Here is a 13,227-nt window from a genome sequence, read left to right on the forward strand (position 1 = left end):
ATTAAAAATCAGAGGTGATTATAGCTCCCTTTACGGAAAACCTATTACAGGGAGAGGTGAATGGTCCTCAGTGCTTATGTACACACCCTGGACAGGAGAATTTAGAGCTTTGGCTAAGGAATTTCCCAAATCCAAAGTAGGATCCTGTGGGATTTGCTAAGGGGTTTGAGTTAACCATCTGGACCTATGAACCCAGGTTTTAAGATCTGTATCAATTAGTTTCTGAAAGCAAACCAAAGGAATGCCCAGAGAAAGCAGGTTGGAAACAACCTCTAATGGACTTTGAATTACACAGTCCACAGGCTCACTCTGAAGGCAAGGAATTAGCTCAAAAATTACTTGAGTTTATCTCAGAGCTTTTCCCAAAAACTGTAGACTGGACAAAGATTCAGCAGTGCAAAGACCTGATGAACAAATTCCAGGCTATTGTGAAAGGTTTAAAAAGAAAAAAAAAACCTTTAAGGAATATTCTGGCTTGACATCTGAATCATTCTCTATTCACCAAAATGATCCTCTAGTTAACCCTGCCTTTTTAGAAGGCTTAGGTGAGGAAGTGACTACCCTAATCAAAAAACAATCTAAGTTGGGCTGCATAACCTACAAATGCCCTTTTTATGCTGACTGAGCAACTTTTAAGACTATTTAAAAAAAAAGGGGGGATATCTACAAAAAAATCATGAGCCTTTAATTGTGCCAATTAAGTGCCCAATGCCAGCTGAAGGTTAACCAATCCCCATTCAATCCACAACGAGATAGAGAAAAGCAAAATTTACTTTCACTGCAGAAAAACAGAGCATCAGAAAACAAACTGTAAGAAAGAGAAGCCTAGAAGGAAAACTGGATTTTTAGACCAGAATTATGAGTTAGACAAGAAGAGGGCTGCTCCAGGGAAACGTGGGGGTGCTTTCCCCGTTCCTTGGCTAATGCCTTTGGAGAAGTGGAAATGATTATACAAGGAGAAGCAACGCCCTGGTAGATACAGGGGCCGCCTTTTCAGTTTTGAACGCTACCAAAATTAAAGGACCTCTCCCTCAGAGTAATTCCTCAGTGAAGATAGTAGGGGTTTCTAATGCACTTGCTAAGGTTTTAAATCGTTACCTTTAGAAATCTACTTAGGGGAACATAAAGGAAGGCACTCTTTTTTTTTTCTAGTAGAAAGGGCTCCCATTCACCTGATAGGCAGAGATCTATTAGAAACTTATGAAGTCCATATTTCCTTTACTTTTAAGGGAGAAATGTTTCTGCATCTGAAGGACCAATCAGACTTCATCATATAATGTTTGTGACTCATGATGAAGATGACATTGAACAAGCTTGATTCTACCAACATTGGAAGATTACATTCTGTGTCACCCATTAAAACAGTCCTCGTCATTCTGTAGTGCCAAACCCCAATACCTTACTGTCCATATTACTAAAAAGAGCTACTTCTTTTCTGTGATAGAGCTCTGCAGCACATTAAAAAAAAAAAAAAAGTACTCCTGTACTTCCAGATTATCATTGTCTTTTTGTCTTTACTTGGAATGAGAGGCAAGATGTGTGGACTGTAATGCCTCAGGACTATACTGGAAGTCCCACTCACTTCTCCCAGATACTAAAGCAGACCTAGAAAATCTTTTCAGAATTCTGACACTGAAGGAACAAGTCCTTCTAGGAGAACTTGCTTTTCTCTCCCTGTGCCTTAAGGCCAGGCTCTCAAGAACATTTATCTTACCTAGAACATTTCTAATTCCTGAGGCTGCAGGAAAAAAAAGAGGGGGGGGGGCGATTTTTTAAATTTAATTAAACTTGTTCCAACAGTTAAAACTAGTGAGTTTTATATTGTAATAACTGATTCATGATCAAGTTTAGAAAATGAAACTATGAGATCTCTGATTGTGTCTATCTGTATGTCTATGTGTGTATTACATGTGTCTTTATTTTTGGATGGTATTATTAAAATTAATTTGTAAATGAGCTCTAATTAATTGGCCTAGAGGAAATTAGGTGCTTCTATAAATTCTCAGAAATACAAAAGGAAACTGGCTAGAATGAATTTCAGTTTCACGTGAACTGGGAAATATTCAGTATGAAATTAATACCTGATATTAAAGTTTGTTTGCAGATTTAATTAATATACACACGTCTTTATAGTCATCAACATTAAATATAATACCTTTGCTATACCTAGGTTTAATAGAAGTCAAATAAAATCCTATTATATCTGCTGCAGATTTGTCAACAAGAAAAATAATATGGTTTGGTGAAATTTTTAAAAGTAAAGTAAATGAAAATGAGATGGGAATCTTTGGATGAATTCTTGAGGAGTGATATACTTTGGAGATATCTACTTTAAAATAATTTCTCCAGATATTCAGTAACTTAAAATTTTAGAGTTGTGCTAAAATAAGTTAAATGGTGGAAGTTTATTGAATATCTAGGTCACTCCCAAATGCAGTAAGATACTGAAACATTAATTACTGAATACTGGCTTCCCTTTGTAGAGAAGCAAAAGGTGTCTAAGACTATTGATCAACATCTTTATTGCCAAAATGTGATATTTTCTATAAGAAAGCACACGGTTTTTAGAAATTATTTTTGATATTTGTTTGCCAATTTACAAAATACTAATGTAAAAGACAATTCATAACTGCTTACTTCTTAGTTTTCATTAGAAATTGAGATTTTTAAGAGTTGAGGATTCTATTTTAAAGATTTAATTAAAGCTACTAGGAAAAAATAAAGGAAACATTTCAGTATACAGTATGAAAGTAGGATGTGTGTTTTCAGTAAAAGAAAGTATGAAGAATAGTATTATAGTTTGTTAGTGGAAAAGAGTGCCTTTGTCCTAAAGCTGGTTGCTTCTGAATGGAAAAGAAAATAAGGGACAAAATAATATGGATACAGAAAGTTGTGGGAGGTTTGTGGAAGAGGAACCCTGAGAAGAGAGTTTTGTATATGGCCAGGATTGGCTAAGTTTAGAATAAATTTAGTCGAGTAAATGAATCTTAGAAGTAAGCTGGTACAAGACTAGATTTAGTTCTCTCTCTCTGTTAAGAGGACAAAGTTTTCTTAAAATGTTAATCTGCCTTTTAGTAACAGATTGTAAAGTTTCTTTTACTCCCTAAGTCATCTGTTCTGTATTTACCTTTGAAATATTTTATTGTTAATGAATAAGTATTATTTCACAGTGACCTATACTTTTACCTGACCAAGTGTTTTGAAACTTTTTAACAAGCTTTCCAAATACAAATTTTAATCAGAGTTCTTTTGACTTTCAGCTAAAAATCTGGGATGCTTCAGAGGGCCCTTGAAACATCCCAAAGAGAGATTTTAAACTAGCAAGTTTTACTTGGCATGTTAAATTACATGGGAAGCATTGTCAAATGAATAATAAATCTTCTTGGGTTATATTATATGAGAAAATGTTATTAATATAGATATTTTAGAAATTATATGGAATCCCTAAAAATCTGGCATGTCTGAAATGTTACCAGTCATAATTCTGGTTATTGTAACCAGGTTTCTTTACCAATTACAGTGTGACTAGGTATTCAACCATGTTTTTAAGCTTGTTGTCATTCATAGACAGTTATTGTTTTATTCTGATGCCTTTGCAAAATGCTTTCTCTTCAAGGAGAATTACTGGTTTCTGATAAGTTTCAGGTTATAGCACTGAACTGAACTGGATAAGAAATTTTAAAATTCTGTTGGAAACTCTGATTCATGAAACTGTTAACAAAAAGGATTAGTTAAGTAGGACTGAGTGAACTGGCGAGTAATGGTTATAATTTTTATGGTCCCTGTCTGAAGCATTATTGGCTTTTAATCTGTGTTTTCTAGATATAAAGAAACCCTTCTCCTTAAGCTAATTATGACTCACATTGATTTCATAAATTATACCTGTGTAAGCAGACTTGGAACAGTTATCTTTTCTCTCTATCTGATCCCTTCAGAGACTGAAAACTCTTAGGTTCCCAGTGGCTTTAGCAGATAAATTAGGAAGACCTCCTCCTAACATAGGTATAGAAATCTCAAGGTATTTTGGGGACCTTAGAAAGAAAAGAATTTACCTAAATCTGTCAGGCAAAATCTGTGATAAACCCTTGATGTGATTTTTCCTGGCCTTAGGAGACCTTATTAAAATTTCAGCTTGAGACTGCTTATAAAAATCTCCAGCACAGTGAATTTAAAAGAGCCTATATGATCAAATAATCAGACTTAATTTGTTGACAAAATTAACCTTGATTTGGCCATATTTGATAAAAATGAGGGTAACTTTAGAGAGAAAAAGATTATGTTTCAGTGAATATTAAATTCTAGTTTTGTTAATGGAGTTCTGTGTTTATGACCTAAGACTCACTTCCCAGATTGTTCCTTGTCATTTTGTTATATTATTGCAAAGTTTAATTGAATTATTAAAAGGACACTCTTAAGTTTGTTTCTGAAGCTTATCTCAGAAATCTATCTTTAGATGAAGATCCAATGTCCCACGACCTGCAACCAGGAGATGATGCGCACTGGAAAGGCCACAATTTAAGGGCTATCTCCAACTGAGATGCAAGGACTTTTGTCAGTTATTCTTAGGTAGCTCATGCACAATGGACTGAAGGGAGCTGACTCTTGGATTAATATTCCCGCTTACAAGGGGCATCTGCACTGGACTGGCCTACAGAGAGGACTGCTGACATTAAAATCACCTTTAAACAATGCTCAAGCAAAGGAGAAGCTACCAGACCAGGATGAGAAGAAGATGACATCTGAGGTAGACAGCTGGCCCGAGACACGGCACCAGGCCGATACACTAATTACTTTGATAATTGCCCACATCTTTGCTTATGAACTAAATATATTTCACAAGTTTATGCAGAGGTAAAGTTAATCCAATTGTTAAGTTTATGATCAATTACTTATATCCAGTACTTCTGGGTTATCCTGGTAGGTTTCCCCACTCCAAGGCTCTTAGAAAGCCCTTAGAAAATTTGTTCTAGAAAAAAGAAATTATAGTTCTGTTTAGGCCACTATTGATATTACAGGGTGGGATACCCTCACCTGACCAACTAGTAATACCTGCTCGGAGCCTGGCTGAAAATATAAATTTTCTTACAAGACCACTAAGCTCATTCAAGGCAAGAAACAAAATTTCACACACACACACACACACACACACACACACACACACACACATATATATATATATATATATATATATAAAACCTCCCTCAATTATGGGAAGGACTTACATGGTTAACACCAGGCTATGATCATTTAAGTATAAGTTTATGTTGGGAAAAATTAAACTATACTAAGGATAACTAACCCAGTAAGACTAGGAAGTTTGTCTGGGTGCCTTATGAACAACACTTGTATAACATCTTCCTTAAAGATAAGGATCAGAACAAAACAGACTAAGTCAGATGACCTGGGGATATACTGAGCTGCATCTAATGGAAGTTCTTGGCTTAAATTCTTACTTATGACCTTACTAATACCGCTAAGTATATTATTTGTACTTTGCCTGTTTTACAAAATTGTTGTTTCTTGCATTACCTAATGTGTGACTGAGCTTCTGATAAAATGACTAGGTGACTTGAAGCAGTAGACCAGATACATACTTCTGTATAAGACCAATAATTGTAATGATGCAGCTCTAGATATGGGAAGAAACTAGAGGGAATATTTTCCTGGACCATAAGAGACTAGTAAGACTGGTGGTGCAGAGAGTTTTTGCTACTGTTAATAAGGTCTAGCCCCTTAATAGCACGTTGAGTGTCCTATCAACAAAATCCTCACCTGACCTAGGAATGAGCATTCTCAGCACCATGGGACGAAATGGTCATGAAATGCTTCCCAAACTATGGTCAAATTTATGACCGTGAGGGGGCCCTGCTAACTAAAAATTGGCACTTGCCATGTGCTTCTACAAGGATTGGATGACATTAGCACTTGCCATCTACCTCTGCTGGGATTAAATCACAAGCCGCTGTAGCCACTGACGCCAGCACACCATGAAAGGAATTCAGGATGGAGGTCAGGAATGAGGCGCTCTGTGCTCTGGGAAAACTGGCTGAACAGGCCTTCAGATAGTTATATATTTTCAGGAGACGATTTTATGACCCCGATTCTTGCATCTCCTCACATCTAGAAATTCACTAAAATCATTAGTGGTGACATCTGCTCCTTGTGACTAGCAGCAAACTTCTGCCTAAATGTGTGCTTGACTGCATGGTACCCCCTTCACTGAAATCATATATAATACTGAGTTCTCCCCTGCCTCTTTGGAACAGTTTCTCAGAGCTTTCTGGGATGCTGTCTCCCAGGCTGTTAAGTCCTCATTTTGCCCCAAATAAAACTTAACCCACAACTCTAACGTTGTGTGATTTTATTTCAGTTGACAATAATAATAGTAATTTGGTGTGATGAAATTCTTATAAGTAAATTAAATGCAAATGAGATAAGAGCTTTAGGGTAAATTCTTTAAAAATAAATGTATTTTAGAAATGTATGCTTAAAACAATCTCTGCAAATATTTGGTATCTTAAAATTCTAGAGTTGTGCTAAATTAAGTTAAATGATGGAAGTTTATTAAATAACTAGGTCATTCCCAAACAAAGTAAGGTATTAAAACATTAATGACTAAACTTAGGCTTCCCTTTGCAGAGAAGCTAAGGTATTTGGGACTACTGATAAATAGGTCTGGTGTCATCCTAAGAGATTTTTTATAAGAAAGCACATGCTTTTAGAAATTATTATTGGTGTTTATGTTTGTCAATCTGCAAAATGCTAATGTAAAAAATAGTTCATAATTGCTTATTTCCTAGTTTTCATTGGAAATTAAGGATTTTAAGAGTTAAGTGTTCTAATTTAAATATGTAATTAAAGCTACTACAAATAATAATAAAAACATTTTTTGGTATACAGTAGAAAAGTGGAGTGTATGTTTTCAGCAAAAGAAGGTGTAAAAGATAAAAACACATTTTGTTACTTAGGGTTGGTAGTTTCTAGATAGGAGAATTAAGGGATAAAATCATATGGATCTAGAAAGTGATAGAAGGTTTGTCGAGAAGAGATCCTGAGAAAAGAGTTTTGTGTATGGTCGGGATTGACTCAATTGATTTTGTTAAACATAAGCTGGTACAAGATTGGGGTTTAATTCTGTATGTTAAGAAAACAACGTTTCTTAGAGTGCTACTTTTGAGCACAGATTATGTGAGTGTGCTTTAAATGATTTGTATCTGTTTTTAAAACCATTGCCACTTTGGTTAAGTAAGTAAGTATTGTTTCACAGTAAACTGTGGTTTTATCTGACCAAGTGTTTTGAAACATTTTAACAAGCTTCCCAAATATCAAATTTTGATTAAAGTTCTTTTGACTTCCAGCTAACTTTCGGTTGCTTCAGAGGGCCCTTGAAATATCCCAAAGAGAGATATTCAATTTACTAGATATATATCTGGCATGTTAAATTGCTTTAAAAAAATTGTCAAATAATTGGGGATAAAACTTAGGTTATATTGTGGAGATAAGTCACTAATATAGTTATTCCAAAATTTATATAAAATTCCTAAAAATCTAATACGTGGTATCAGCCATAAAGCTAATTATTATCTTAAAAAGTTGTATGTCAAAAATAGCCAAGTTGCTTGTCAATTGCATTATAATCAAATCTTTAACCATGCCATTTTGCCATTCTAAGTCTTGTTATTTACATAAACAATCATTGTTTTACTTTGTTTTTATAAAATGAAAATCTTCAGGAAGATTCATAAAAAAGGGACTTTTAAACAAATATGTTCCTGATAACTTTTGTATCATACCACTGAACTGGGTAAATTATGAAACTAATGGAAACCTAATGACTTCATCCAGATAAATAAAAATTAATTACATGGAACTGATTAAACTGATAAATACGATTGGTAACCTTTTTTTTTTTTTTGAGATTTTTAAGAAACATACTGGCTTTTACTCTTTATTTTCCAAAAAACAAAACAAAACAAAAAACAAAATGCTTTACTCTTATTCTATGACATACAAGTTGATAAAGTATGCCTTTGTAAACAAGGATAAAACATCTTTCTCTACCTGATCCTTCCAGAATTTAACTTCTCCAGCTGGCTCCCCTGTAGATTTGAGGGTTATTGAAGCCAGGTTACACCTAGTTATATGAATCATTGTTTTACTTTGTTCTTTGTTTCTAAATTGTTATGCTTTATATGACTATTAATGTTACTAACTGTATTACTTATTCTATAAGATTGCTGCTTCTTACAGTTCTCAGTGTGTAACTAGATCTCCAATAAGACTGATGATGGCTAAACATCTTAAGTGTGAAGGAAAATACTGCAATGTGAGTGAAAATACTGCAACCATATAAGTAAACAAAGAATGTTGACACCAAGTCATCAGTGGCTGCCGCCACACCCCAGTGGGGACAGGCCTGCAGCCCGGCCTCTGCAGCCACTCACAATGGTGCACCCTGAGCGGACTCAGAATAAGAAAGGACAGGATACTGGCCCTGGATAGCTAGGTGGTTGTCAAAGGAGTGAATTCGGTGAGCCCAAATGTTTGCTCCCTCCCATACATAGAAAAGCACTAAATTCTTTAACTTAAGATGTCTGGTTTTCTTTAGATAACAAGTAATCTTTTATTGTTCCAACTACCTGGTCTTTGTTGTAAAGCTCCTATATATCCTAGCTCCTCCCCTACCTCATCTTAGCAGTCCCTCAGAGAGATCTGAGAGGCTGTCATCCCGGCTCGAGTCCAACCGCCAAATAATACATAACTCTCAACTTTTAGGCTGTGCATTTATTTCAGTCGACATAAGGAAAGAGATCATACTTGTAACCTTGCACAGAGTAATTGTAATAGCGTAATTCTAGGTATGGGAATGAGCAATGAGGGAAAAACATCTCCTGGATCATAAGAGACTAGTAAGACAGGTGATTCAGAGAATTTTTAGTATCAGCAGGGCCTGATCCCAAAACTAGCACCTTGAGTAACATGTCAACAGAATCTTTGCCTAATCTAGGAAAAAGCCTTCCTGGTGTCCTGGCACAAAATTGGTCATGAAATGTCCCCCAAAATATTGGTCAAATTTAGGACGAAAGGGGATCACTGTGAATGAAAAATACTGCAAACTATTAGTAAGCAAAGAATGCTGAAGCCATCAAGTCATCAGTGGCTGCCACCTTCCCCCAGTGAAGACAAGCCTGCAGCCCAGCCTCTGCAGCCACTCACAAGGTGCACTCTGAGCGGACTCAGAATAAGAAAGGACAAGATACTGGTCCTAGATAGCTAGGTGCTTGTCAGAGGAATGAATTCAGTAAGCCTAAATGTTTGCTCCCTCCCATACATAGAAAAGCACTAAATTCTTTAACTTGAGATGCCTGGTTTTCTTCAGTTAACAAGTAATCTTTAAATGTTCCAACTACCTGGTCTTTGTTGTAAAACTCCTATATATCTTAGCTCCTCCCCTACCTCATCTTAGCAGTCCCTCAGAGAGATCTGAGAGGCTGTCATCCTGCTCAAGTCCTCCCATCAAATAAAACATAACTCTCAACTTTAGGCTGTGCATTTATTTCAGTCGACAGGGGGCATACTGGATGGCAGAAGTGATGGGGAGGAACAGCACAAGTCCTCAAAGCCATAAAAGGAAACGTGGCTTTTAGAATTTAGACATGAATTCCAGAAATATTCCTAGGATTTACATCATTGGATATCAGGATAGATTCTTTTCCTATTTCTTTTCACTGTTTTTAGGGTTGGAATAATTTGGAATAGTGTTTTCCAAAGAATGTACTGCAGCCTGCAGGATTTTTATGACCTTTATGTTAGAAAAGAGTGAAACAGAAAAACCCTGTGGGTTTCTCCCTGGTACTGTGAATGAAAATACTGCAACCGTATCAGTAAAGAATGCTGAAACCAAGTCATCAGGGGCTGCCGCCACCCCCAAGTGGGGACAGGCCTGCAGCCCAGCCTCTGCATCCACTCACAATGGTGCACTCTGAGCGGATTCAGAATAAGAAAGGACAGGATACTGGCCCTCGATACCTAGGTGCTTGTCAAAGGAATGAGTTCAATAAGCCTAAATGTTTGCTCCCTCCCATACATAGAAAAGCACTAAATTCTTTAACTTGAGATGCCTGGTTTTCTTCAGTTAACAAGTAATCTTTAAATGTTCCAACTACCTGGTCTTTGTTGTAAAGCTCCTATATCTCCTAGCTCCTCCCTTACCTCTTCGGAGCAGTCCCTCAGGGTGATCTGAGAGGCTGTCATCCAGGCTCGAGTCCTCCTGCCAAATAAAACAAAACTCTCAACTTTTAGGCTGCGCATTTATTTCAGTCGACAGTTCAAATCCTTTCTGTGTTTTCTCTTTCTTTTTTTTTTAAATTATTTTTAATATTTTCATCAGGTGGAGTTAATTAGGTTTACTTATTTGTTTATTTTCAGAGGGGGTACAGTGGATTGAACCCAAGACTTAGGGTGTGCTAAGCAGGCTCTGGGCCACTTGAGCTATACCCTCCCCACTGTTTCTTGTCTGTAAAAAATAGGCTTCATTCAGCCTCCTTGACCCTGGGTTCCAGAGGGCAGAGTCAAACAGTTCCCTCAGGGAAGGGAAGGAGTTCAGAGACGAGGAAGGAATAGTTAAGAAATAATAGTGCAGCCTTGGGACAGAGTCCTGGTTCTAGCACAAGGAATATAGATAGCAGTATCTTTGAATTCTTCTGCAGAAACTAAGCCCCTCCCAGGTGGAGGATGGTGACTTCAGGCTGAGCACATGATTCCTGAAATACTGCCCTGGTACCGCACTACCAAGCGATCAGAAGAAAGTCACACACCCTGCAATCCTCACCCCAAATCTTACCTATATTTTTCCCCAAAATCATTGGCGAGTTCGGGTTTTTTGAGCCTGAGCTGCCTGTCCACCTTGCTTGGCCCTGCAACAAACTTCCCTCTGTTCCAAACTTTGACATTTCAGTTTGTTTGGCCTCATGGTGCGTCTGGCACATGAATTTACAAGAGTTCTCAAGCTTTATTTGACTAAGGAGGTAATTATAGGACTAATGAAAATGTCCCCTGGACTCCCACTTTCAGAGTTACTGTGTTAGGGTAAAGTAGGAATGTGCAATGCCCACCACTTACTGGAACTCTCTTTGGTCACACTGCTATTAATTTAGCTTCTTTCATCAGAAACCAGTAACGCCTTCTCAGCATCGTCAACTAAAATAAAATCACACAACGTAAGAGTTGTGGGTTAAGTTTTATTTGAGGCAAAATGAGGGCTATAGCCTGGGAGACAGCATCCCAGAAAGCTCTGGGAAACTGTTCAAAAGAGGCAGGGGGTAAGTTCAGTATTATATATGACTTCAGTGAAGGGTGGACGTGCAGCCAATCACACGTTTAAGCCAGAGGCTGCTGCTAGTCATGACGAGCAGATGTCACCATTAATGATTTCAGTTCTTTTCTAGATATGAGGAGATGCAAGAATGAGTGTCAAAAGCTTTCCCTGAAAATATCTAACTATCTGAAAGTCTGTTCAGCCAGTTTTCCCAGAGCACAGAGTGCCTCATTCCTGACCTCAGCCCTGAACAACTTTCAGGGAGTGTTGGAGGTCAGTGGCTGCAGCCACTTGTGATTTAATCCCAGCAGAGGTAGATGGCAAGTGCCAACGTGTTCCAATCCTTGTAGAGGCACACGGCAAGTGTCAATTTTTAGTTAGCAGCATGAAGTATGTATATCAGGACATTCTCATCTATACAAACAAGAAAAGAGCAAGTTAGTTTGTTAGTGAACATCATCTTGGATTTGGGTTTAGAGAAGACTTGGGTTCCAATTTCTCTTCTAGCATCTAGTAAATGTGACTTGGGACAAGTAACTCACATATTTTAATTTAAATAATCAGAGACTTACTTTACCCATCTTACAAAATGGGGATAAAATGTTTACAAGGGATATTGTTAAATTTGACATGAGATAATGCATACGAAAATATGTCAAATTGTGAACACTGTAAAATGCAAGATGTAATTATCACATAACTAATACTTTACATAGATTTAGCCAAGTTGGAGTTCCTACTATGGTTAGAGCACATGGTTAATATGTTGGTTTTCAACTGTGACATGGAGTTTTTATAGATGTAGAAACTTTTTGGAGTTTCTGCAACAAGGCACTTTGTTTTTTGTTATTTTTTAAAAAATAAATAATCATTGTATTAAAATTTGGTTATTTTATGATTCTTGAGACATATGTTTTGATTCATATTTAGTATAAACTATGAAGAGAAAAAGAAAGCTGTCTACAATGTACTGGAAATGGACTTTCATCTCTCAACACTATTGTTATTACAACTTTTTTCCTCTCTTGATTGCCCAATCACTAAAGAGCTGTGCTCTTCTCAAACGTTTAAAAGTCAGTCAGCCTTGTAATTCACACAGTTTCTTTGCCAGACCAGAAAAAGGAAGGAGTCCTATGGTCTTCTGGTAAAACAGGTTTAGACAACTAATAGAACAATGGATTCTAGGCTGAATTTATCAGTGGAAGAACCTGTGAAGAGAACTGATAAGAAGTACAAAATCATTTGTATTGTGAGTACATTTTAACATTTTCACCTTTGTAGCTTTGTTTCAAATGTTGGGAGGTTGACTCCCCTTTTTATTTATGCATTGCTATTTAAAGGTAAAGTTTTAAGTAATTGTGTTCAGTTTGATCCTTTATGACAACTCGAGAGCAAAGTTAAGATGTAAAATCATATTTTGCAAAGAAGGAATTTGAGTAAGAACAAATTAATATTTGATCAATCTAAAAGGTTGGGATCTGTGGCAGAACACTTAACAGCATTGATCAGAGCATGATTACACTTAACGTCCCAAGTCAGCTTTTTTTTTTTGCATAAATATTTTAAGGCCAGAGAGTGAGACATTAAAATTTTTTGTTAGACTATTGATTTTATCCTATTTTATGTCACTCCTAGAGATAGTTTCTCTCTCTCTCTTTTTTTTTTAGAGATAGTCTCTTTTACCTATTTTTTCTTTCTTTTTCCTTAATATAGTAAGATCTTCCCTGTCCTAAAAACAAACAGCAAAAAAAAAAAAAAAAAAAAAAAGCAAACAAAAAAATCTTTCCTGGTTTTATTACTGTCTCTTTTCCTTTTACCGCTGGTTTTGATTTTATCCATTGCCTCAGTTTTCTCACCACTCAACCATTTTTTGTTCTCTAGCCTTGTTTTTACTGCACTGAAGTCACCCT

General features: G+C 36.5%; 1 protein-coding gene across 1 annotated transcript in view; it reads left to right on the plus strand.

Moving 5' to 3' along the window:
* The first annotated feature begins 12,432 nt into the window (after nucleotides 1-12,432).
* ENPP3 (ectonucleotide pyrophosphatase/phosphodiesterase 3) overlaps nucleotides 12,433-13,227 on the plus strand; it is a 61,834-nt gene continuing 61,039 nt past the window's right edge. Inside the window, exon 1 of the mRNA XM_006200056.3 lies at nucleotides 12,433-12,566. Coding sequence (XP_006200118.1) covers nucleotides 12,492-12,566 — 75 coding nt within the window. The 5' untranslated portion in view covers nucleotides 12,433-12,491. The remainder of the gene's footprint in view (nucleotides 12,567-13,227) is intronic.

Source organism: Vicugna pacos, chromosome 8, assembly GCF_048564905.1.
Source record: "Vicugna pacos chromosome 8, VicPac4, whole genome shotgun sequence".
Taxonomy (NCBI): Eukaryota; Metazoa; Chordata; class Mammalia; order Artiodactyla; family Camelidae; genus Vicugna; species Vicugna pacos.